Source organism: Mesoplodon densirostris, chromosome 3, assembly GCF_025265405.1.
Source record: "Mesoplodon densirostris isolate mMesDen1 chromosome 3, mMesDen1 primary haplotype, whole genome shotgun sequence".
In the NCBI taxonomy this organism is placed as follows: Eukaryota; Metazoa; Chordata; class Mammalia; order Artiodactyla; family Ziphiidae; genus Mesoplodon; species Mesoplodon densirostris.
Genome location: NC_082663.1, coordinates 66013460 through 66038151, shown reverse-complemented (window position 1 = coordinate 66038151; position 24692 = coordinate 66013460). Strand labels below are relative to the sequence as shown.

General features: G+C 38.7%; 1 protein-coding gene across 1 annotated transcript in view; it reads right to left on the bottom strand.

Moving 5' to 3' along the window:
• The window catches only part of RASGRF2 (Ras protein specific guanine nucleotide releasing factor 2), a 248052-nt gene that overhangs the window by 113128 nt on the left and 110232 nt on the right, over positions 1 to 24692 (bottom strand). Inside the window, exons 10-14 of the mRNA XM_060091787.1 lie at positions 19429 to 19589; positions 18415 to 18481; positions 17747 to 17883; positions 6866 to 6948; positions 309 to 557 (exon numbers count right to left, since the gene is read on the bottom strand). Coding sequence (XP_059947770.1) covers positions 309 to 557; positions 6866 to 6948; positions 17747 to 17883; positions 18415 to 18481; positions 19429 to 19589 — 697 coding nt within the window. The remainder of the gene's footprint in view (positions 1 to 308; positions 558 to 6865; positions 6949 to 17746; positions 17884 to 18414; positions 18482 to 19428; positions 19590 to 24692) is intronic.

Here is a 24692-nt window from a genome sequence, read left to right as displayed (position 1 = left end):
TAACACTGGTAACGGGCTCCACTCCAGACCTACTGAATCAGGGCCTGCAATTTAACAAAAAAGGAGAAAGAAAAGCCCCAAACAATAGAGTTATCTTCCAAATATTCACAGAGCAAGCAAAGGCCACTTGGAAACTTTAACTGCTTCCCTCGGGAACTATCTGTGACCTCGACTCCCCCCCTTCTACTGGTGGGGGCCTGGCAAGGTCAAAGGCAAGCCAGTGCCCTGCAGAGCAGGGCTGCCCATCTGCACGGAGACCCAGGGACCAGGTGGGCCACACTTTCATCACAGGGTAGTGCCGGGCCTACCTGACGGGGATAGAGGTGAAAGGCCTCTTGTATATGTCAGAAAGCTTCCCCAGCACCACAGCTGCCGTGGTGAAAATCCGATAGGTGTGCAGAAAGGTATTGAGGAAATCGATACTAAGAAACCGCAGGTCTGTCAGTCGCTCCAAGAGGCGCTCCACGCTGGCATAACGGATCTGGGGCACTTTGCAGGAGTTGAGTGTTTTACTGAAGCAAATGTCAGTGTCATCCTTGTGAAGACGGGCATCAGACCTACGCACAAGGCAGGAACATGAGGACAAAACCAGGGCGCGGCTGCCTCTCAGCCCCTGAGTATCTCAATATTTGTAAATATATACTCGTGTCTGGGCTTCCCCTTACATCTGATGAAAGATGTGATAGGACATATTACATACAACAAAGCAGGGCTGTAAAAACATCAAATGTGCCATTATAATTTAGGAAGTTCAGAATTAATTGTGGAGACGTTAATAATTCATTTCACTCTGTGAATTCTTTCTGCAGGAGAGGAAAAATAATTTTCTCTCTACCCTCCTGAGTTGTTGGCTGAGACCCTGTGATAAAAGACAGATTAACAAGAGAAAAATAAACAAGTTTATTAACATGTATACCTCCCGTATACATGGGAGATAACCAGGGGAAAATGAGAAACTCACAGAGGTGGCTTAGAACTCAGACTTAAATACCATCTTATAGGGAAAGGGACGTGGGGGGTATGTAGGCCTCTCAGGGGAGAGTAAACGATTTTTAGGAAAGATGAATGAACCCTTAGTATAGATGGAAGGTATGATAGTTTGTGACAGTTTGCCTGGGTGTGATGTCAACATCTAGTCTCTCCTGTGACAACTGTCAATCTTCCATGGTTGGTGAAACTCCTGGTAAGGGGATTTATGACAACTGAGTTCCTTTTGGAGAATCTGTCTTTAGGCAGAAAAGAAGAATTCAGAAAAATCCTCTCTCTGCATTTGCTGTTTTTCAAGTGCCTATAGCTCAACATAATCAATATGCCACAGTGGCATATTATAGGGTGGCATATTCCGCTACCCTTCACTTCTTTCTCTGGTTCAATCATGTTTTATTAGGAAATTAAAGCCAAAGCCCTATTTAGGAGGGGCACTGCCTATGCCCTCAAATCAGAATATCAGAAGTGTGATTAAAAAGTAGCAGGCTGGGGCTTTCCCTGGTGGCGCAGTGGTTGAGAGTCCACCTGCCGATGCACGGGACACGGGTTCGTGCCCCGGTCCAGGAAGATCCCACATGCCGCGGAGTGGCTGGGCCCGTGAGCCATGGCCGCTGGGCCTGCGCGTCCGGAGCCTGTGCTCCGCAACGGGAGAGGCCACAACAGTGAGAGGCCCGCGTACCGCAAAAAAAAAAAAAAGTAGCGGGTGACGGTCTCCCCACAGAGGGGTGGGGAGGAAGAGGAGACCCAAATATCACTGCTGTTATCTGTGGTTATTTCTTTTTCTCACTTCTAATTTTGTACATCTGTGCTTTCCTCCTTTTTTCTTGATTAAACTAATAGATTATATTATTAGGTATTTTCCCTCTTTCCTTCCTACACTTTCCTACAGTTGATTTTTGTCATTCTTTTTCTAACTTCTTGAATGTCAGAAAAAGAATGCTTAATCCATTTCATTCTTTCTGGCTGATAAATGCATTTAAGGCCAACCATTTTCTGATTACAATTTAAACCATAAATTGTGTGAAATGTTGTGTTTTCCTTACATTTTCAATATTCTGCAGTGTTAAAAATGTCTTCATAAAAAAAGTAATGGCTGGGCTTCCCTGGTGGTGCAGTGGTTGGGAGTCCGCCTGCCAATGCAGGGGACGCGGGTTCGTGCCCCAGTCTGGGAAGATCCCACATGCCGCGGAGCAGCTGGGCCTGTGAGCCATGGCCGCTGAGCCTGCACGTCTGGAGCCTGTGCTCCGCAACGGGAGAGGCCACAACAGTGAGAGGCCACAACAGTGAGAGGCCTGTGTACAGCAAAAAAAAAAAAGTAATGGCTGTAATATAGGCAGTCAACTCTTCTAAAGATTCCCCCTGAACAGTGCCCTCCTGCAGTGCTGGGCTTTTCTCATTCTCTAAAACCTCCCACCTGGCTCCTCCTCAACCCATCACCCTGAGGCCCTCGCACTGGAAGCCTGCGGCAGCCTCTCCAGATGGACAGCAAACTGGAAGGAAGATTCACACGGCAGCCCTCAAGATCCTTGGCTGTGCTCAGAGCCCTCAGCCCATGGTGCACCTTTGTTAGAAAGGGCAAAAGAAGCCGGCATAGAGGCCAAGTTCATAAGATGAAAAGCTTGGAAGCTGAGGCTGAATCCAAGTGGGGCTCAAAGAAACGCATACCTTGGCTAGGACTGCCCGTAGCCTTCACGTTCCCATCTGAGACCCCATGTCCCCCTTCATGACAGCATGTCAGAACAGTCAATAAAGTCCTGGATTTCACCACTTGATTAAAGGATACACTACAGGGTCAGCAATGTTCAGTGAGGCAGCTGCTTGCTAAGAATCAGCTGGCTTGTTGTGAGTGAGTGCCCTTAATTAGCCCTTTCAGCACTTCAAGGGATTTTAAGTTATATATTTATTTTCTTTGGGATAAAAAGAAATCAATAGCTTCCTTAGCTTGCTCTTGGAAACATTCCACCCCAAAGTAAGCTCAGTGCAGATGGAAGGACTTCACCTGCAGGCTTGAAAGAGCATTTTAAATGAGTAGCTTACTTCTGGTGAGGAACTAAGGGTGGCCTGTTAGTTTTAGTCACATCACTGATCTCGAAAATACATAAGTGCATCTTCTGAGATTCTTGAAAATAGCATGGCTCTTTTTTGCACTTAGTATGTGACCCTCAACCAAGTTTACTTTCCTGGTTCTTAATCCTTCTCATTTGTTAAAAGACCTTAGAAACTTTTATGAATCAACCAGTCTGTCTAGAGGATGGCTAATCGAGGTAATCACTTTTTCTCCCACTATTTTCCCACCTAAAATCTCTATTTTCCAAGAAAACGGAGGGCAACTATTATTAAAAGAAAGCAAGCGTTAGCCTATATACATAAAGCATAAAACATCACTTAAAGGGATATAATCACCTAATAAATGTCATGATTTTGCATTCTATTCATAGTTTTGAGCTTTGCATCTTTTGACTATAATTACTTTAACCAAACACTAGGAGGAAAAAATATAGTGTAGCCAACATGAAATTGAAACTGACTAATTGCACCACTGTCCTTCAAAATTATTACTACAGTTTCATTTTAAGAAAGGAAATTAAATATTAGGAAATTATTTAATTTTCTTTTATTACATTGAACAAAATCTTAATTTCCTAAGGGACCCTCGAGAAGATACAATGTGTTACTTAAGCCTCCTATGATAATAACAACTCCTTTTTGGTAAACACTTAAAAAAGTAATTTTGAGACATGAAACCCAAATCACCTATTGTAATTAGTAAGTTTTAAAAGGAAGTGAGTGCCTGCAAAGTAATGCCATTAGGGTAGGATAATTTTTTCTTTTAACTCTGTAAAACATCTTTTTTTTTTTTTTTTCTCGTTGCATGTAGCCAGAGAGATGTGCAAGGTAGAAAGAATACAGAATTTAGGGTAGAATAGTGCCATGGAGGAGACTATCAGAAGGAACAGAGAAAAATCATCCTCTTTCTCTGACTGAGGAGAACCAGGCTCAATGAAGCAGGGAAAAATAGAAGGAAGAAAGATATGAAATACATGAAACTCTGCCTTGGGAATATATCTAGTAGAGTACAGATGGGCATCCAAACATGTGTGGCTCCAATAGGAAATCCCTACAGCCCGTGAGACAGGTTTCTGTTCTCCCAGGAGAGTGGTTCCAACTCATTGCAGTGACCCTCCCTGTGCACCCAAACGCAGGAAAGTCTTGGTCTGTACAGGAAGCAATTATATCAATACAAATGAGATTGGACATGGGCATTAGTCAAACTGCCATCACAGAGGAAATAAGATGCATTCAGGCGCCAGCCGTACTTGGTCAGGCACAAAACTAAAGTTTTTCTCTGTACTAATTTTTAAAGTGAACAAAATGTATACATAGTGGGTGTGCAGCTGCCTGAAGGTTTAGGAGCTTATAACTTGGCCACCAAGTCCAACTTATTCTCATTCTAAAGCAGATTGGACTTTCATGGATGTCTAAGCTTCACGAAAGTACTCTTAATAAGGAATTAAGATAATATATATTATTTTGTGAAATATTAAAATAAGAATATTATGGTAGAAAACTAATAAGAAAACTAACCTGGTGATGTGAACTTAAAAATTAAGTCATAATTTGAAACTTTTGACTTAATATTCCATACTTGGTTTTAATTTTAGTATCATACATTTTTAACTGACCTGTTTTTTTAAAACTATACTAAATTAAAAACCTAGAAAACTGAATGCTAAAGGAATCTTTGCCCGAGAGTTTTAAAATGACCCTACTCGGGCTTCCCTGGTGGCACAGTGGTTGAGAGTCCGCCTGCCGATGCAGGGGACACGGGTTCGTGCCCCGATCCCGGAAGATCCCACATGCCGCGGAGCGGCTGGGCCCGCGAGCCATGGCCGCGGAGCCTGTGTGTCCGGAGCCTGTGCTCCGCAACGGGAGAGGCCACAGCAGTGAGAGGCCCGCGTACAGCAAAAAAAAAAAAAAAAAATGACCCTACTCAAAATATTTTAAAATTTGACTAGCAATTTAAAACAGTATCATCCTTTTATATTTTTTCTGTAGTAATTATGGCAGAGTATAATGTACTCTGCCTTCATCTGATACAATAATTAATAAGTTGTAAAGTTTATACCATTGGAATGATGCTAATTATAATTAATACCTATCAGAAGAGAAAAGTTGATGTTGTTTCTTTGTCTTAAACAGCTCAGACCTAAAAAAAGTCCACATAAAAAGGCATGGAAGACAAACATTTTCTTAGTTTCATGTAACTTTTTTGGAAAGATATAACAGGACTGCTTTTAAAAATACATTTTATTCTTAGAATTTGGACTGCAAATAACCAAAAAAGGAGAGTAGGGAACAATTTGGTTAGCTTGAAAATCCTCCCAAAACAATTTTTGAATTTGGAAACAAAAAAGTATGTAGAGACAAAAGCATTAATATAGAGAGCTATGGCACGCAGTTATTGATATAACTTCTCATTTTAAAACTAGTTTTCTTAGTGATCATATTAAATTATAGGATTTGCTTTTTTTTGTTTGTATGTTTTTGTTTTCTTTTTTCCAGTGTTGATCACTTTTTTTTTTTTAACATCTTCATTGGGGTATAATTGCTTTACAGTGTTGTGTTAGTTTCTGCTGTATAACAAAGTGAATCAGCTATACATATACATATATCCCCATATCCCCTCCATCTTGCGTCTCCCTCCCACCCTCCCTTTCCCACCCCTCTAGGTGGTCACAAAGCACCGAGCTGATATCCCTGTGCTATGCAGCTGCTTCCCACTAGCTATCTATTTTACATTTGGTAGTGTATATATGTCAATGCTACTCTCTCACTTTGTCCCAGCTTACCCTTCCCCCTCCCCACGTCCTCAAGTCCATTCTCTAGGATTTGCTTTGTTAACAAAACATATAGAGAGCAGGATGGCAGGCCTGGTCAATAGCCTCTGGGACAAATCCATATATAGGCTATGGGTAAATGGTACCATGGAAAAGCCAGTTAATTCATGTTGAGAGTCTTCAAAATCTAAATGTATCTCTACAACCAAATCTGACTAATATGATTCACACCCACGGAGAAGACAGCAAAAGGATCTGCCAAACTTTTGTCCACCCTCTGACACATCTGGCTATCACAATTTTACCTATGAACTTGAAATTTTTAAAAAAACTTTTAATTTTATATTAGAGTATAGTTGATTAACAATGCTGTGACAGTTTCAGGTGCACAGCAAAGTGACCCAGCTACACATATACATGTATCCATTCTCCTGCAAACTCCCCTCCTACCTAGGTTGTTACATAATATAAAGCAGCGTACCCTATGCTATATATGGTCCTTGTCGGCCATCCACTCTAAACACAGCATTGTGTACATGTCTATCCCAAACTCCCAATCTCTCCCTTCCCCCCACCCTTCCCCTCTGGTAACCATAAGTTAGTTCTCTAAGTCTGTGAGTCTGTTTCTGTTTTGTAAATAAGTTCATTTGTATCATTTCTTTTTAGGTTCCGCATGTAAGCGATACCATACCATAAGATATTTCTCTTTCTCTGTCTAACTTACTTCACTCAGTATGACAATCTCTAGGTCCATCCATTGAACCTGAAAATTTTGAAAGGCTTTTTGTACTGAGGAAGGCATCTGAATAGTATGAAAAACTATTTTTCTATGCTGTGAGTCAATAAACTATGAATCTGAAAAACCATTGTGATAATCTTATTATTTATAATGGCATATCATGAATTATCAATCACATTACTGTCAAACATATTCAAAGTAGGAAGCAGAAGCCTACTGAAACAATATTTTATTCAGGGTTTTACATTCTCTACCAATTTGATCCTGATTAAAATGTAAGAGAAAGGATTATCACACTTACTTAATCATATGTGGCACAGAAACTTTGGAATTTTCTTCAAACACTATAGTCATTAAACCATTACACCGTATGTTGTCCACACACTGTGAAATTAAAAAATAGACAGTTAAACCCACCTGAAAACCTAGGCGGAGCATATATTCCCAGAATTATTTATAATCACAAAACAATTTAGTTTCTCATTTGTGCACATATGCACACACGTGTGCACACACACACACAGAGGCAGGGAAACATTACACATCAATGAACAGATTCAATACCCAAATACCAAAACTGTGCACCTGGCAAATGCTTGAGGATGGATATAAGGGCTACATTTTCCTAGAATGTGTTTCCCAAGGATTCTGAGCATAATGTCACATCGGCACAATTCTCTGGAAGTCCCAGCACTACTTGAGAAGTTTACACCTCTAGTGAGGTATAAACTGCCTCTGCTATATTCATTCTCTGCCCTAGGGGGTGGTATGGGGCAGGCAGAGTAGAAATGGTGGCTTGCTTGGATGGAATTCATCTTCTCTCTCACTAGTAAGTAAGCTCTGTGCCTGCTTCTCGGTGCTTTTTGCCAGTAAATTCCCACATTTTACTAGCTTCTCTAGCAGTTTCTACTGGCACCGTGTTAGTTCGGTGAGGATGTATTGTATAATTTCTCCTGTTTCTGGCACACATAAAGCCCTGTTCATCTCCCTTCTCTTTTCTTTCAGGAAATTTTGCTAATTTTCTCTACCTTTTTTACTTATATCTATGCCTTATCAATTCAAAATTTCCCTTTGCAATTACTTTGGGTTACAGAAGGATTTATTTTGAATTATACGTATTCTCTTTAAACAAAACAGAAAATGAAAAAAAAGATTTGAACAATCTTTAAAATCAGAAATTACTTTTAGTTACTAGGATACCATGTAGTACTTTATGACTGTAATTAAATGGTGTGAAGAAGCTGATTGCCACGTGATTTCACAGAGCTCTTGAACTCAGGGTTTATCCTAAACCCCAATGTCTAATAAAAGAATGAATATGCATATAAGAAACTTTGGGTCACTGGCATCCCCTAATTATTGATCCCCTACTTAGCATATCAGCCATTTTCATGCTTGTTTTTCCTTAAAAATTTGTTTCCTCATGTCTTATGCCATTATTTCAATGACCAGGTATAGAGGATCTCAACTTATGGGAATAAAGTAGAATATTTTAAAGTTCCCCTCAATTCATTTCTTGAAGCACCTGGAATTTGGAGTTATCTTTTTATATGAATAATTATGGTTATCTAACTACAAATTAGGTTACATGTGCTGAGTTTATACTATATCTTATTCCCATAGGTGGATTACAAAACTACATATAGTAAGACAAAGTCAAAATTAGTAAGAAAATTAGAGAGGATTTGGATAAAGGGTGGAAAATAATAAAATGAAGCCTGGGATCAATCCACCACATGTACTTTATGTTGAGAAGTCCCAAACATTTGCTATACATGGTCCTCAAAATTAGCTGAGCTATGGAGCAGCCAACTCAAAGGGGGCCACATGATGAGCTACAAAATTCATGGTTTAACAGAAGCTCAATTATCCTAGTCTGAGTCCAGAGGAAAATTATCTCACGGGTTCTCATAAAGAAAACACTGAATCATGTCGTGAACATTATCTCAACAACATCCTTAAAGTAATCACAGTTTTTACCAAACCATTTCTTACAAACTCCCTCAACACTGGATGAAGAGTACAGTTCCAGACTAACCACTCTGTGGTGGGCCCCAAAGAATGGGGGCCTGCCTTTGCTCATCTGGTTCCAAGCACAGATTTCACACTCTGCAGAAAAGGGTATGTATAGGCTGCTCTTCTTTAGGCTAAATAAATGCTGCTCCTCCTATCAGTTTTGAGCAGCAGGAAGTTGGACATGGTATTCTTCCATAAGTCCTGAAACTGCAATATCCTAAGTTAGTATCCAGTTGTATGGAGTCAATGTTTCCACCAGTGAACCAAGCTACCAGTAGGTGGGGTATCCTCTTAGGTCTCAAAACAGCCACAGGGCCTCAAAGGGAGAGCTCTCAGTCAGGGCTAGATGAAAAGAGACGCCAATGACTCCATTTCTAAGCATGAACAAACAGGGGAAAACGAAGAGATGAGGCTGGCTGGTGTGTGCGTTTATAATGGAGAAGACAGTAAGAGAGAGGGGGCCCGGGTTTGATCCCTGGTCAGGGAACTAAATCGCACATGCATGCTGCAACTAGGAGTTCTCATGCCACAACTAAGGAGCCCACCTGCTGCACCTAAGACCCGGCACAACAAAATAAATAAATATTTTTTAAAAAGATGAATAAGGTAAACTACTTTAAATTCACTTTCCTAATTCCAGTGGGAAAATGGATTAACATTATCCCTGTTCTTATGAAACTATGAGTGGGGGATTTGGAGGAATGGGGGAAAAGACTGTATGGGGACAGATACTGCACACAGACAGGGAAAGAAAGGAGGGGTTAAGAGATCCTTCACCCCAGTGACGTTTCTAGCTATTCCTTAGACTTTTCACTCTCACTGTTTCTGAGCAGAATGAGGATGCCACTTGGGTAACCAACAGAGGAAGTGGGAGGGCAGAGATGGTGTTTGGTAAGAATTGTGGCAAGTATATAGTGTTCCTTCAGTTTCCTTTAACTGTCTAAGCAATAATATAGTTACACAGACAACAGACTTAGGATGACTTAGGGCTATAGTTTTCATGTTTCGATTTTCTATTTGGTTCTTTGATCAGCCTGGTCCTTTTACACAGTGATCTATTCTTTTCTTTCCTTCCTTCTTCCTTTCCTCCCTTCCTCCCTTCCTTCCTTTCATAGCTTTATTATATTTTAAACATTCTTTTTCACAGTCTTTTCTAAGTTATCACTCTATTATCTGAAGTTCCAGCAGTGCTAATTATACTGCTCACTATGTCTTCTGACTCTCACTCTTGATAGATCTTTTACTCACAAGATTTGTAATTTTTGATTTTGAGCACCTTGTCATGAACCCTGAACTGCAGTGACTTTGTGTTTGCTTCTACCAAGCATTCTGGGTTACCAACAGTCCAAATATTGTTTTTGCATTAATTTCTCAGTTTGGAATTTTCACACCATTTGAATACTGTAACTCTGAATTTCAAATCCATAGGCCAGAAACACATTTGTTTTTCTCAAAGGAGCTTTTTAAAAATTCAGAACCCAAGGGGCTTCCCTGGTGGCTCAGTGGTTAAGAATCCACCTGCCAATGCAGGGGACACAGGATAGAGCCCTGGTCCAGGAAGATCCCACACGCTGAGGAGCAACAAAGCCTGTGCGCCACAACTACTGAGCCTGTGTGCCACAACTACTGAAGCCCACGTCTAGAGCCTGTGCTCTGCAACAAAACAAGCCACCGCAATGAGAAGCCCGCACACCACAACGAAGAGGAGTAGCCCCTGCTCGCCATAACTAGAGAAAGCCCGTGTGCAGCAACAAAGACCCAAGGCAGCCAAAAATTAATTAATTAATTAATTAATTAAAAGAAAATTCAGAACCCAAGACAAAGACAAACTTCCTTATGTCTCTCCTGGCCTAATGGGTTTTTTGAGTTCTTATTTCATGGAGGGGGCAGCCTTCCAATGCCCAGGCTTCAAACAAGGGCCTCAAACAAGGATCTCAATTCCTTTAAGGGGCCCAAGGCTAACCCTCACTCCTTTTGTTAATGCCCCTCGGCCGTGGGACCAATATCCAAACTAAAATCATTCCCAAGTCTCTATGTCTTCAGTTTACATGCTGTCTACCCTGACTTTAAGTTCCCTTGTTATTTCTGGCAACTAGAGATTTCCCTTTATATCTGTAAATATCACCAATGTATTAAATTTTTTTATTATACTGATTTTATTATTAAACATTTCTTGTTTGTAGCTAGAAGGGATCTAAATCAGTGCAGTCCTCCACACTGCCAGAATTGAAATTTGGGATAAGTGTTTTAGATCCAAAAGAGAAGATTTATGTGACTACTTTTTTTTTTTTTTTTTTTTTTTTTTTTTTGCGGTATGCGGGCCTCTCACTGTTGTGGCCTCCCCCGTTGCGGAGCACAGGCTCCGGACGCGCAGGCTCCGGACGCGCAGGCTCAGCGGCCATGGCTCACGGGCCCAGCCGCTCCGCGGCATATGGGATCCTCCCAGACCGGGGCACGAACCCGTATCCCCTGCATCGGCAGGCGGACTCTCAACCACTTGCGCCACCAGGGAGGCCCTATGTGACTACTTTTGAACATCTTATTATCCAATGTCAGATCTCATTCATAAATCTTTCTGATTCATTGTGTTAAGCATTAAAATTACTCTCAACAGGAAGAAAAAGAAATTTTCACTTACACTCAAGTTTCAGGAGAAGAAAATGTACATGCAATCTGAACTATAGCTCAAAAGACCATGTAATAAGAAGTCATATTTAAATGTACAAAAATGTCTTTGATAACTGCCACACCTATCTGTGCAACGGATGATATGTATATATATATATATCTACACACATATACATACATGTATATATAAAACATATTATGGTATATTTATAATAGAGGAGTGTTTTTTTTAACATCTTTAATGGAGTATAATTGCTTTACAATGGTGTGTTATTTTCTGCTTTATAACTAGAGGAGTGGTTTTGAAATGGACTCATTTCTTGGAGGCTCCACAGACAGGCTTCAGTGACAGCAAGGGTGTGAACAAACAGGACTCCTGAGGGCTCTCGGTCCACCAATTCTACTTCAACCAGAGTATTTTGCCTTTATCTCACTTCCATTTGGCATTTTCAGTACTGCTACATTGAAGAAAGAGTTCTCTTCCAGAAAAAAGTTAAACTACAACAGAATTTATGCTTATGAATATGTGTATGAATATATTTATATTGGAAGCCATGGTATATGTTCATGATCATATAAGCACATATCTTGGTTGTGTTGGGGAGAAGAGACTGAGTCCTGGGAAAATGAATGCAGTTCACTCAGTTAAGAAGAAAGACATGAAAATAATCAGGATGTCACATATCTTTAAGGATATATTGAATTTATGTGAATCACTATAAACCTTGAAATTAACAGGATATTAACAAAAGCAGATTCCTAGGTCATGGCTATTCTAGTTCAGTTTGTGATGACTATGACCAGGGTGGAGCCTGGGAATATGTATACTCACAAAAGCCCCAGGTAATTTTTTTGATTTATTTTTTGTTTCTTGGGGTTTTTTTTTTTTTGGTCGCACTGCACAGCTTGTGGGATCTTAGTTCCCCAACCAGGGATTCAACCTGTGTCCCTTGCAGTGGAAGTGCAGAGTCCTAACCACTGGACCACCAGGGAATTCCCTCCAGCAAGGTTTTTGGAGGGTCTTGCTTAAGGAAATATCTGGTCAAAGTCAGTGGTGTACTGTGCCACCATTTTTTTTTTTTTTTACCTTCCTAATACTTCTAAGTAGTAGGAAGAACAGTAAATTCAGTTTCTCTCTTTTAATTTCACCTTTTTATATTAAAGTAAAAAATTCCCTATTGATTCCAGAGAAGTTATTTTAAGGGAGGAAGCATGTCAGTGTGCTACAAATTTGCCTGTATTTTGACACATCTGCCCAAACCAAGAAGCTCAGAGGTGAATTTTAATTCTGCGTTTTAGTTGATACCCATAATTATAGAAAAATCTGTTTAATACACAATTATGTACGACAGTAAGACATGCACAAATGAATGCACTATATTGAAATGAATGGTCAAATCTTCAGCCTCAAATTTTTCCCTATAAATAGATGAAAAAGGGAAGAATTATTGGTCAAGACCATTAACCACTTGCACATTTTGTTGGCGGCACCAACGGTTAATTATGACCTTGCTGGTGGAACTAAAAGTATAATTAGTCGTTCAAGCCATTGTTACTTCTAAAGATTACAGCTTCAGAGAGAGAGGCCTGACAAAGCTAAACATCTTAATTTTCGTATAGAGTTCTCTATGTGAAACTGGGATTGTATCAATAGTCAGGCACCACTTTATTAAGAACTACACGTGATTAGTATAACATGGTACAATAGCTTAGCAAGGTGGTATCAAATCAAGCCAGGAAAAATTAAAAAATTAAAATTTTGCAAAACAAAGAGTTACAAAAATAGACAGACAAAATAATGGAGAACATAGGACTTTGCCTTCCAATACAGGGGTGTGGGTTTGATCCCTGGTCAGGGAGCTAGGATCCCATGGGCCTCACGGCCAAAAAACCAAGGCATAGAACAGAGGCAATATTGTAACAAATTCAATAAAGACTTTAAAAAAAGATCCACATAAAATAAAAATAAAATTAAAAAAAAATAATAATGGAGAACATATTCATAATCTGGATTGAAAGAAAATGCTCATTTCCCTAGTCTGTAAGGATAGCTCCAATGGATGAATGTCCATCTGGTATAAACAGACAAGAAACAGAAACAGTGGAAAATGTTAGCCTCACTGATAATTGCAGAAATGTAAATTAAACCCACTAGAAAGCAATATCACTTTTCCATTAAATAGGAAAATGTGACAAATGTGACAAAACTCAACATTGGCAGGACTTAGAAGAAAGTTGCACAGATACCTTGCTGATGATGCTGTGAAATGATGAGTTACATATTCCTTGTAGCGTCTGGGCAGTCTGTCGAGTCATGTATCATGAAATCATGAAAGTGATCAGGCCCCCTGTACCAGCCTTACCGGCTGTGGGTAAGATACACCACCAAGGGACCTTTAAAAGGGGAGAAACGCCCTGTGCAAAGATGGCTAGCACCACATCATATATTAATGCTGAAACTTGGAAACTGCCTGAGTGCCTAATTATTCAGAAAGAGCTAGAAAAGTGGTAAGTTAACATGATAGAATATACATATATTGCTATTAGAAGACACCAATATGAAGAATTCACAGGAATATAAAAAGATGTAAAAAGCAAAAAATGATGCATATATACACTTAGAGTCAAACTGTTCAATTATTTCTGTATAGCAGGATTGTGAGGGGTTTAGAGGTGGAAACATTTGATTTTCAGAACAGGGTTTCTCGAATTTAATTGCGCAAAAATGATCTTTGGAGCTTGTTAAACCTGGGGGGGTGTCTGGAATGTGGGTTCAGGAATCTGTATTAAAAAAAAAACCTTCAAATCTGCTGTATAAAAATATAAGTAAAATTCAAAAAAAAGAAAAAACCTTCGGGTAATTATCTGTGGAAGACACTTTGATAAACATTTATTTAGTGATCTGGGTGCTGGGAGTCTTTCTGGTTTCCTTTTTGTGTCCATATTTTTACATATACATGATAAAATATTAAAAAGTACATTTTCAAGCATTCTGTAGACTCATCTTAATAATGAATATGTCCAGAGGCATACTTGGAATACTGACAAATTCCATCAACATGTGTATAGCACATAATTTTCCCCATAAGATGAAAATGCTTTAAGCAGAGAACAAAGCCCGGTTGAGATGCCAGGCTGCTGGGCAGTAGGCTAGGCTCAATCAACAGTGGAGCACTCTGTCTCTACCACTCACCATTCAAACCCTGAGTCAGGAAAATCACTAAGCATCTCAGAACACTCACTACCATACTCAGCTTTCAGTAGCAGCTGACATAATCACTCCCCACTCCCTGATACATTTTCTTCACTTGACTTACAGGACACCATGTCCTCTTGGCTATCCTCCAATTGCTCTGCTGATTCCTTCTCTTCTTTGTTGTTCTCCAAGACTCCTCACCCAGTCCATGGCCCTCTTCTCAGTTTATCTACATTTACTCCCTGGGTGATCTCAACAGGGCTTAAATACCATCTAAATGGCGTAGAGTCTCCCACCTGGACCTCCCTCCAAGCGCTTAACATCTATATCCCACTGCTTACTTAACAACTCCACTTAAATTACTTCCTCTTTTTCTATTTTCCCTCTTGCACATTCCCCTTCAGCCACACTAGCCTTCATGCTATTACTCAAAATATGCAGTGTCCTCCTACTCTTAGAGTCTTTGCAGTGGCTGTTCCCTCTGCACTGCCAAGGGAACAACTTTCCCTTCATTACATATCAACACGGTATTTCCATCACCTGCTGCAGTCTTTGTTTAGATGTCTTCTTCAAAATAAGATGATCACCTTTTAAAAATTGTACCAACCCCCATCTACCTCCAGTAGCCCAATCCTTCTTACCCTGGCCTATCACCCTCTGACATAAAATATTATGTACTTACTTATTATGTACTGCTATTTTCAGTTTTCCCCACACTAGAATGTAAGCTACACAAGGTCAGGGAGTGTTTTGCTGCTGTTGCCTCCTGTCCGTGATATATCACAAGTGCCTAAATAGTGCCTGGCATACAGTATCACTGCATAAATATATTTACTGAGTGGCTGAAATCATAAGTGTCAAAGACACACGATATCAAGGCTCTATGGAACACAGTAATTTCATGTAATGATATCATTGTCCCTCAGAAAGATACAATTTTCTGTTGTTTCCTTCTCCAATTCAATTGTACATATAATCAACTTAATATATTAGTCATAGAAACTTGGAGACACAGGAAGAAGTTGTATACTCAACTCAAGATGTAGACTAAGTAGAGAGAATCACTTGGATGCTTCTGGGAAGCAAAGTATTGGATCCTTTCTTTAAAGGACCAGGCATAGAATCATTCATGCACCCCATGGGTCTTTCTCTTTTAGCAATGCCTCACCAGGCCCCCTAAGGAAGATCACTTAGTGCTTTTATCAACTCTGTATCTTAGGAGCCCCAGTTACATCATAAGGTAGAAGCTATAAGCAGCTGGAAAAACATCTTTGCCTACACTCCAATTCTCCCTATTTTTCCTACTTATCTTGGCTTCACAACACATACAAAATTTTGTTGCATTAAGTTGTCTACTTCCCTTTCTTCCCTACTAGCCTGCCTATCTCCTTGAGAGCAGGGACCGTTGCCATATCCCTGGTACCTACACAGTACCTGGCAGCACATGGTGATTGCTCAATTAACGTGCATAGAATCAATGACTGATTCAGAGTCTCATCAGGTAAAAGATGTACTACAGAGACTTAATTAAAGTATTAATTCATACAGCACAGAGCTAATGAAAGTATTAATAAATCACCACAAGGATGTAATTATGCAAATACACAAGATCCCATATTTTCATTCCTTTGTTAACCAGAAAAGCAGCACCTTCACTTCAGCTATTTATTCATCATCGAAACAGTCCCGGGAGAAAAGAAGTAAAAATCCAGAATTCCAGTAGAGTATATTTAGAGTGCTAATAAAAGGCTTAGATTAGGTTTGAGTCCTGACTCAACACAGTTGTGTATTTGGACAAATGCTTATTAACCTTCCAAACCTCAGGTTTCTCACCTGTGAAATGGGACTACTATTTCTGTTAGCCTTCAGAATACTACTGTAAGGGTCAAATGAGACTGTAAAATTTCTTTGACATACAAAAATAATTATTTTGCCCATTCATTTTCTTTCTATTTCCCCTCAGTTTTTAGTCACTCCGAAAAAAATTAAGTGTCTGAAGAACTATGATATAGTTTCTATTTATACCTAAGTCTGATACAGTAAGTTCCCTACATATGAGCCTTCAAGTTTCGAACTTCCAAAGATGCTAACGTGCGTTTGCATGTCCAATCACGTAAGTTAGTTCACGTGTCTGGTGTACGTTGTCACATGCGTGAATCCTGTACAAGTGATTGTGCTTTTGTGTACTTTACTGTACAGTACTATATAGAGTACAGTAGTACAGTATCTTATTTCAAGACCAGGATGTCCGGAAGCAAGTGCAAAAGTAGCAGTGATGTAGCTGGTATGCTAAGAAGAGCCAGCCATTGTACTGTACTACACTACTTTTCAAGGTAATGTATTGTAAGATTTAAAATGTTTTAATTTTTGTTTGTTTTTTAATGTATTATTTGTGTGTAAAAGTATTATAAACCTATTACAGTACATTACTATATAGTCAATTGTGTCAGTTGGGTACCTAGGCTAACTTTGTTGGACTTATGAACAAATTGGACTTATGAATGCGCTCTCGGAACAGAACTAGTTTGTATGTAGGGGACTTACTGTATATAAGTACTATGAGCTCTTCGGAAAAGGAAGACAATGGGATCTATAGCATATGCCTTTCCTGTTTGCCCCAATCTTCCTTGAGTTAACAACTTTGAAGATAATAATCAAGCTTTCTTTTAATATTTTCCTTACACAGCTTCCCTTTTCACTTAGATTGGTTAATGGAACCAAAATTAATGTGGAGCTTGGATTGAAGAATGCCCAAGTCCAATCATCACAAAGTTTTGACATTCTTTCAAATGTTGAATAAATGAAGCAATTCCCTAACTGGGCATTGCTGATCAAGGAAAGGTAAGCAAATCTGTTCCCTAATTTTTTCTATATAAAATATAGGAGCTCATTTTCAGGCTTCATACTACAGACAGTATCTCTTCTTTGATTTGATTCCATAGTCCTTGTTAGCTGTTTTTGAATCTCTCACCATTTTCCTACCTCATTAACAAATAAGCAAAAAAAAAAAAAAAAAAAAAAAAATCTAGTGAGGTCACTGGAGAATTTATTACTTACGGGGCAATTTTAACACTGTCCAACACAAGTGATTACATTATCAGCTTGTAAAAAAGTGCCCAGGACACAAAATGCAATAACTACATTTCAAGTAAATTTTAAACAAACAACAACCACAAATGATTTAATACATGAAGACATATAGTGGTACTGGTAGTGACCACAGCAACCAGATATAATTTTCTAATAAAAATAAATTGACTCCAAAACTCCTTCCCAAAAGTTTATGTTGTAAAATTTAAAACAAAAACAAAACCCAACTTAGGGCCAAAGCCACTTGCTTACCTGACTGATGTCGCTTGTCCAGGCAGCTTTCTCCTGGCGTGAAGGTGCTAACAAGACCACAGTGAAAGGAGCAGCGTCAGGAGGCTCCACCACTATTTTAAAATCCAGGTGTCCAAACACTTGCCCAGAACCTTTGGCTTCAACACATGTAAACCAAACAATTAGATGTGAACGCAAAAGTATGAGTGATAATTGCTTTCACATGGTTCTAGTAATACAATCAATGTGCATTTAAGTCCAGAATCTCATTTCAGCAATATAGTGCTTCTTGGGCATGGGGAAGGCTTTGTTAAGCTCATAAGCAGATGAAGAAACTGAGATCAGTAGGTTACTCAGGACCAGGATCCTGCTTTCCTTTTCATTTCATGTTTTTTTTTTTTAATTTCCATAATTTACGGAATTCCAACACACTAATTCAATCTCTTTCTTTTCTGCCACTGCAAAGTCACTATCAAGAGACAAATTCAGTAAAATATGAATTCCCAAAGGCGGTTTAACCAGGTCACAGCTTAAATGGCTCAACAGAAATTTTCATATATAAATGAATTCAGGGAGTTTATTCTTAACATCTTTCCTGCTTCCTTAGCAGCTCTTCTTAGCTATGAATGAATAAAAACCATAGGACGATTTAATTCTAATATGATTCTAAGTGATAGTATGTGACTTACAGTCTTCATCGCTTGTATCGGGCTCCTCAACCAATGTACATTCTATTAGAGAGAGAACTCCACCTGTCTGGAAACAGACCAATTTTTCATTAAGAGGCTAAGAGTCTTTCACAGGTTGGGAACCTGTGATTTGCAAACCTTACATTCAACCTGCCACAGAAGAAAACAGCAATTCTGCTTCATAAATAATTTTTCATAGAGTTCAAAATTAAACTTAGATGTGTAAAAGTAATTGAATTCATTGAACTTCATGGTTCTTCCCCACATCCGACTCTCACTCCCGATGTTTATAAAATTTAGCAAGTCAGTCTATGGGAGACTATATAGCACCTTAGGGGCCCTGTAGAGTGAATGCAGCTCAGCAAAGGGCAGAACTGTCCAACCAGGAAGTGATTTAAGCAGTAGGAAGCCTTTGTTGTAATGTTGGATAATATTTTCAGGCACTAATAACAGAAGGTACAGATAAGGCAGACTCCTTCTGTTAAGAGCCAGCTAGTAAACCTTTTAGGCTTTGCAAGCCATGTGATCTCTATCGCAACTGCTCAAATCTGCTGTTCTAAAAAAGCATGAAAACAGCCAGGGACAATATGTAAGGAAATGAGTATGGCTGTGTTCCAATATAACTTTATTATCAAAAACAGGCAACAAGCTGCAGGCCATAGTTTGCTTACTTCTGATACTGAGCAAGATAAAAGAGCATTTAGTAAATATTATATAATCAGTACACTGCAGTAATTTGACAAGATTTTTGTAGCTCAGTAGTCACCAACTAGCAATTTTGTCCAGGTTATGATTTTAATTGCTCTTCTTTATGGCAATGCACACTTAAATTTCTATTACTTTGGATCCAATTGACAACAAAGTAAATGTCAGGATTGGTAACTGTATATTACCTCACCATGAAATCTGACAATCTATTTTATGATAGCAGGCATAGGAAAGTCATAATTAAGTTAACCTCAATGCCTCTTAAGTGCATGGAACATAAATGGAATAGTCATATAAAACCAGTACCTTGAGCAGATGCAGCTTTCCTCCTGAACTTCTTGTACAAATTAAAAAGTGTTTTGTAAACAAGAAGCATTGTCTTTCTCCTTCCTTTTTCAAAGACAATGAACCCAGGCGAACTTTACTAAGTTTCCCCCTCTCAACGGAAGGTACTTGAATAAGAGAACCTGGTGATCACAAAAGTGAAGAACACACAGTAATTAAAATTCTGTCAAGTGAGAGCTGTTCCTGATGTAAAAACACTAGGTAGGGCCTGTTTCCCAAGATACCAAGGATTTATTTGATGCACCATTGGAACAAGTAAATCCCCTGCACTCTGAGCAGAAGGAACAATGCATTACATTCTGAGGGTTGCACTAATTCCTACTATTTTTGTAAAACACTTTAGACTTGATTATCTATAAGGTGAAAAATAAGTTTAAAAGAAAGCCAAACTGAATTCAAAGAATGAGGCACTTCTGCCCTCTGTCCTTCATAATCTGATCTCAATCAATTTATTTACATAAGAATAAGGTATATATTAGATAGAGTAATAAAATAACATAATAAAAAGCAAATCAAATTTAATTTTCCTGGAGCACTGAAGGTAGATAAATAGCATTAATACAGTTTACTTTGCATTTTAAAAATGGAATGTACAATACATGTACATTATAAAAATACACAAATTATACAATTCAATGCAATTTAGTTAAGGACTATTTTTAAAGGGCAGTCATTTCAGGTTACATTTAAATTATATGTGATAAAAATTTTTTGTGGAATCTAAATGGGAAAGAAACCACATAAATTCTATACCCAGAACATTCCTGTGAGCAAAACTGTCTTCCATTCAGTGTGAGAAGTTATGCATAGACTTTATATAGTTTCACCCTAATAATGACTGCCTGCTCCCCGCAAGAGAAAATTTTAATCTAAGTTAAATATCAAACCAAAAAGTACCACAAAAGATGCTAGCAAATACCTTGCCTCTGACTTCTGAAATGCCCTGAGCCAGCAATATTTCTACTATTTGTTTAATCCACCACCTACCCCAAATGCAGCCTTACAAAGGCTCCTTTCAGCCTCATAAGAACTATTAAATGACTATCACAAATATTAACAGTGGTCATCACTAAGAGATGAGATTGCAGGCTACTTTATTTTCCTCTTCATACATTTCCTGGGTTTCCCGATTTTGTTGTTGTTGTTGTTTGTTTTAGAATAGTAAAACTATGATTGTGGGTCACAAAATGTTTACACTAACATATGAATATTCCAAACAGGATCTACTTTTACAGAGATCTAAAGATGTGCTGGGGGTAAAGAACCCAAGTTTCTATGGATTCCCTGAATTCCATCTATTCAGGTGAGTGTTTAGGTGGGGCTGCTTGACAAAGGCAGAATTGCTGAGGCAGTCCTCGGGGAGGGTGTGGGACTGGGGAATGAGGGCAGGGAGAAGGCTTGGTTCCAGTGAAAGGAATGGGCAAGAAGGAGGAGAGGTAGGTGGGAGCAAACTGGCAGAGAGCACAGGCAGCATGTAATTAAATATGAAGAATAATGGAGCAATGAAAAAAGCAGAAGGCAGAATGCTTAGAGGAGTAGATGGGCAAGTAACAGCAGCAGCCAGATTGTATTCATTAGACCCATGGGTGAAACCGAAGCCACAGGAGATCTTTCAGAGGACCTGGGTCATCCCCGCCAGGAGATGGCAGTGGATTCAGCAGCATAACAACTGAAAGTCAGAAAGGGAATGGATGGGAAAAGACAGTAAGTTCTAGCTTTGCCATGGGCGGTCCTGAGTCATCCAGGCAGATAGGTTAGGGCAGAGCGGAAGACTGCAGCATAGACAGGTGGACAAGCGGGTTTGAGAGTCATTTTCAGAAGGGATATAACCAAGGCTATGAAAACTGGATAATAATGTGTTCACCGGTAAATGCTTCTAGCATTTAATGATTTTGTAAATCAGAAATTATAGAGTACAGTTAACTCATGTATTAATCATTACCGTGAATTTTAACTTTGAGGTAAAAAAACACCCAATGTTTCCTTGGCAACTATACACTAATATGCTTAATCTATAACTGTTCATCTCATATCCAAATAGGAGACTGTGTGCATTGGGTATGTACAGAAGTCTATACATCTGAATTAAAAGTGAGCAACTTCAACACTGGTTTATAAAATAAGCTTGTTGAAAAATAAGTTAAGTAGATTTTTTTTTCACATTTCATCTTATGTTTGACATGATGTTTCAACACAACTATGAGACCTGAGGATTCCTTTCTAGTTAATACAAATTAGAGAACTCATAGTCTTGAATCAGTAATTCCTCAGTATCAGACCATTGCTGTGATATGATATTTTGCATCACCATCATCATCAGTCTATCTAATAATTGGGGTCAACTTACCAAAACACTTCTGTGTTTCAATCACTAAATTCCCATAGCGTGGCATTCAAGACTGGCTAATGCCCTGATTCTTAATTCCACTCAGTAGTGTAAAAGAATGAAGAGCAATTTCCAGGTTATTGGATTAGGCGTTTGAGAAGGTATAACTATTTCTAGACCCCACGTTACAATTTCAAAGGACACTGGTACACTGAAAGTACATGATTTTGAGTCTGGGAATGATTAAAGTACCACAGAGGTTCATGTCTCATTCTTAATGCATCTAGCTCTAAATTCGGTCACCTTTATTTAATTTTCCTGATTCACATTTCCACCAGACAACAATGACTAATGGATTTTGCACAAAATGTCAACTTAAAGTGTCTTTATCTTCTAATAAATATTCATATATATTTCATGTTACTGAAAATAGACACCCATTCCAAAATTTAGATCTTGGTTTTTAAGGTTTATGTCATAATCTCACAGACACTAGTCTAGACGCATTTCTGAACATTTAATCTTCACAACAACCCTAAAAGACAGCTACTACTATTAACCCCAACTTAAAGGGAGGAAACTGAGGCAAAGAGAGGTTAAGTAAATTGCCCAATATCACCCAGCAAGGAAGTGGAGGAGACAAGATTTGACCTCCATGACGTGGCTATATGTCTACCCATTACTGCCGCAGACAATTCTGCTCAAGAAACTTTGAAAAGATTTTGGAAAATAAATGACAGTGTCAGACCACTGCTATGATATAGTCCTTTGCATCGTACTCATCAACCATCTAGTAATTGGAATCAATTTACAATAAAACCTGCTTTGTCAATCACTAAATTCCTACAGATTGACATTCAAGATTGACTATCACACCTATTCGGAGGAGGCCTTTCAGATGACCTTATTTTTTCTAATCCTCAGAATAAAAATACATTTAAGATTGAAACCACACACATATTTGTACATAAGCTTTTGCACACGCACTCACGCATTGAAAAACAGACCATATATCACCCCTAAAAGTAAACAATGCAAATATTAGTATACAATTAGAGATAAACTATAGTCCATTTCATAGAAAATAGAATATCTCAAAGTTAAAAAAAATTTTTTAAGAACCCACTTCAACGAGTTTTAAAACCTATTAAAGGTATTTAGTAAAAGTAATAATAGGCGCAACCAAAGCAAAACAATGCAAACTTTCCAAATTGTCCGTAATTGGATTACTTTCAGATTAAGGTTTGATTTTTTAAAACCACCTTTATTGAATAATTCCCAAACAGACTAACCAAACCAAACAACACAGAAAAATACTGCTGAAAGGCAAATCATTATATCAACATCAATACAGCAATAACATCAGATATATTAATAGCTGACAGAAGCACCTCAAACATGTAGTACAGAACAAGCAATAAATAACATCTGGACATGAATCAAAGGGAGAGGTGGCTCATGACTGCTTTTCCTCCAGGTGCAATGAAAAACAATATGATTTTTTCATTGGATTCGACCTTCTAGCATTTTTCAACTAAGTTTGTAGATATATGTTAAAGTTTATGTGTAATAATACTTTTCAGTCCAAAGTCCTTTCAGAAATTGAATACTAGTTATAAAAACTTTTGTTACCATTTTCACATAGTATACAGCTCAGGTCAATTAGTATTTTTCAGTGAACTCCAATTACAAGAAGAATACAAAACAAGACAGCTGACATTCAAAACTGCAGTTTTCAACAAGCAATTCAATTTAATCCATTGTTCATTTTCCAGGTTATCTATAATGGAAAGCATTGTTCTAGGCAAGAGAGAATTCATAAAAACTGCCCTTCAGAGTTACAGTTACTGGGAGAGACAGGCATGCAAGCAAGTGGATGAAATACATGCACCAGGAGCAAAGGGGCTCGGAAATGATGAGGACGGTAAATTCATTCTAACTGGAGGGAAGAGGAGGGGAAGATGAGAAGGAAATTTAAAAGGCTCTTTGGAGGTGTCTGACCTGAGCCTAGTAGGACAAGCAGACCTTCCATAGGCACAAGAAAGGTGGATAAGGGCATTCCTGGTGTCCAGGCTAGGGCCAGCACATGTAAAGGCACAGAAGCAGACAAGTGCCAGGAAGGCAGGAAGCCAATATGGGGACACGGTCTGTATGGAGGAATAGAGGGGGAGTTACGAAGGCCTGATGTTGTCAGCATTAGAGTCCACTATTACTTAAAGAAAAATTAATACTAAAGCCAAAAAATGAGAAAGGTATCATATCCCAAAATATACTTCCAAACTTTAACATACGTGTGATTTCTCTCCTTGTAAATAAATATGGAAAATAGAACAGCATGTGGTAAATTTTTTAAGTGTTCTGTGCAAAAATTAACGTGTGTAGCACAAATAATGTCTTGTTTGATGAGGTAAAAAAAGATTTTAAGCAGCACATTTTGGTAGGCACTAGAAATGCAAATATCTTCAAATAATATTGGCATGTTATAAACAGAAACCACATTAAAGGTTAATTCTAATCCCAAATTTATATGCCACTCCTCACCAAGTTCAAAATTATGATTGTGTGCAATATATTGCCACAAATCGATTTTGTGGGGCATGATACCCTGCCCCCAGAACACCTGAGCACTTAAAAAGAACTTGGAGTGTGGTTTACATCCTGCACTCTGTAATGAAAGCCATGGAGGAATATGGACTGTTAGGTTGTTGCTTCTCTACAGTTTCCAATACAAATATCTACAACTCTTCAAAAGCTCAATTTACTGGGTGATGCCCCCAAAGCACACCCCTCAAACATGATACCTTCGCCATCACCGAAATATGGCAGGACAAGTTGATAGTGAGACATTTCATCTGGCAACTGGAGTTACCAACTGAATCAAATCATATCATGTGGGGCC